Raw genomic sequence first — 1,262 nt, forward strand, 5'->3', positions numbered from 1 at the left:
AAAGTCACTATTATACATATTCTGTTTTCCAAACAGGTGTTGTTTCGGCAAATTTTCATGTTTGCAGGCAGCGGGGGAAGGGAGAGGGGGGTTATAAAAAGTTTTGGGTGGACTCTTCTGGCTGCTTACCTCCTGCTGACCCACTCAGCAGCTCGTCAAAGACAATCCAGATGTTTTAAAAAGTAAAAATAAAGAACTAAAAACACATCAGTACAAAGTGACACCTCCTCCTCCCTCCCTCCTCCTCCTCCTCAGACCAGAGTACTCCTCTTCTCTCGTTCCCTCTCTCGTTCCCTCTCTCGTTCCCTCTCTCCTCGGTCCCGGCTCAGGTCCGGCGTCGGCAGCTCTCCGTGGCCCGAGGCCGTGTTGTTGGGCTCGTAGCGGGCCGAGGCCGGCGAGTTCTGCATGACCACCAGGCGGATGGGCGACTGGCTGGGCGGCGGCGGCGCGGTGTCGGGTGCGTACTCCTTGGTGGGGTCTTTGCCCCGGCAGTCGTACAGGATGCAGGAGATGAGGAAGACCAGCAGCAGGATGACATAGCTGGCGACCAGGATGATGAGGTTCAAGGTGACGGGGTCAATCTCCAGGTAGAATTCCATGAAACCCATGGCGCCGCTTCATATCTCGCCCCGGAATATCCAGAGGGATGATGGGTAAAAAAAGAAAATCAGGAGGAGAGAATATGGAGAGGGAAGAGAGGTGGCAGCTAAAAAAAAGACTGTGATGATGGACAGCTGGCAGCAGAGAGAGGAAGAGCAAAAAGACAGCAGAGGGCGGCAGCACAGAGATGAAATGAGAGGATGAAAGAGAGAGGGAGAGAGGGGATGAGAGAGAGAGAGAGAGAAAGAGAGAGAGAGACAGAGAGAGAGGGAGAGAGAGAGAGAGAGAGACAGAGAGACAAAGAGAGACAAAGAGAGCGAGACAAAGAGAGAGAGACAGAGAGAGACAGAGAGAGAGAGACAGAGACAGAGAGAGAGAGAGAGAGATGGACTGTATGTGAAGCTTTGTGCTTTAATCCTCTCTTCTCCTCCATTGACTGTCAGCAGCCAATGATTAAAGCTGCTGAGTTTTTAATAACTTAAGCCACCATTTTGATTTTACTGAACTACACAACAGCAACAAAATGGAGGAAAAAGGGACTTGAACCAAACACCTGTCAGTTTGCCACGAGCATCACTTTGGGGGGATTTTAGGGAGTCATGTAATTTATTATGTCACTCCGACTGATTCTTTTTTTTTTACATTTGAAATCAAATTAGTTT

The 1,262-nt window shown here is 49.6% G+C and overlaps 1 protein-coding gene across 1 annotated transcript; it reads right to left on the reverse strand.

Moving 5' to 3' along the window:
- Positions 1-251: 251 nt before the first annotated feature.
- Positions 252-608, reverse strand: smim36 (small integral membrane protein 36). Its single transcript, XM_076081651.1, has one exon. It carries the CDS (start codon positions 606-608, stop codon positions 252-254), a length of 357 nt encoding a protein of 118 aa, XP_075937766.1.
- Between the last annotated feature and the right edge of the window lie 654 nt (positions 609-1,262).

This window comes from Anarhichas minor, unplaced genomic scaffold, assembly GCF_050575085.1.
Source record: "Anarhichas minor isolate MPS153535 unplaced genomic scaffold, ASM5057508v1 ptg000084l, whole genome shotgun sequence".
NCBI lineage: Eukaryota > Metazoa > Chordata > Actinopteri > Perciformes > Anarhichadidae > Anarhichas > Anarhichas minor.

Bases quoted from the DNA above. Each gene is read 5' to 3' on its own strand.
- smim36 (XM_076081651.1), bottom strand. From the start codon at position 608: ATGGGTTTCATGGAATTCTACCTGGAGATTGACCCCGTCACCTTGAAC.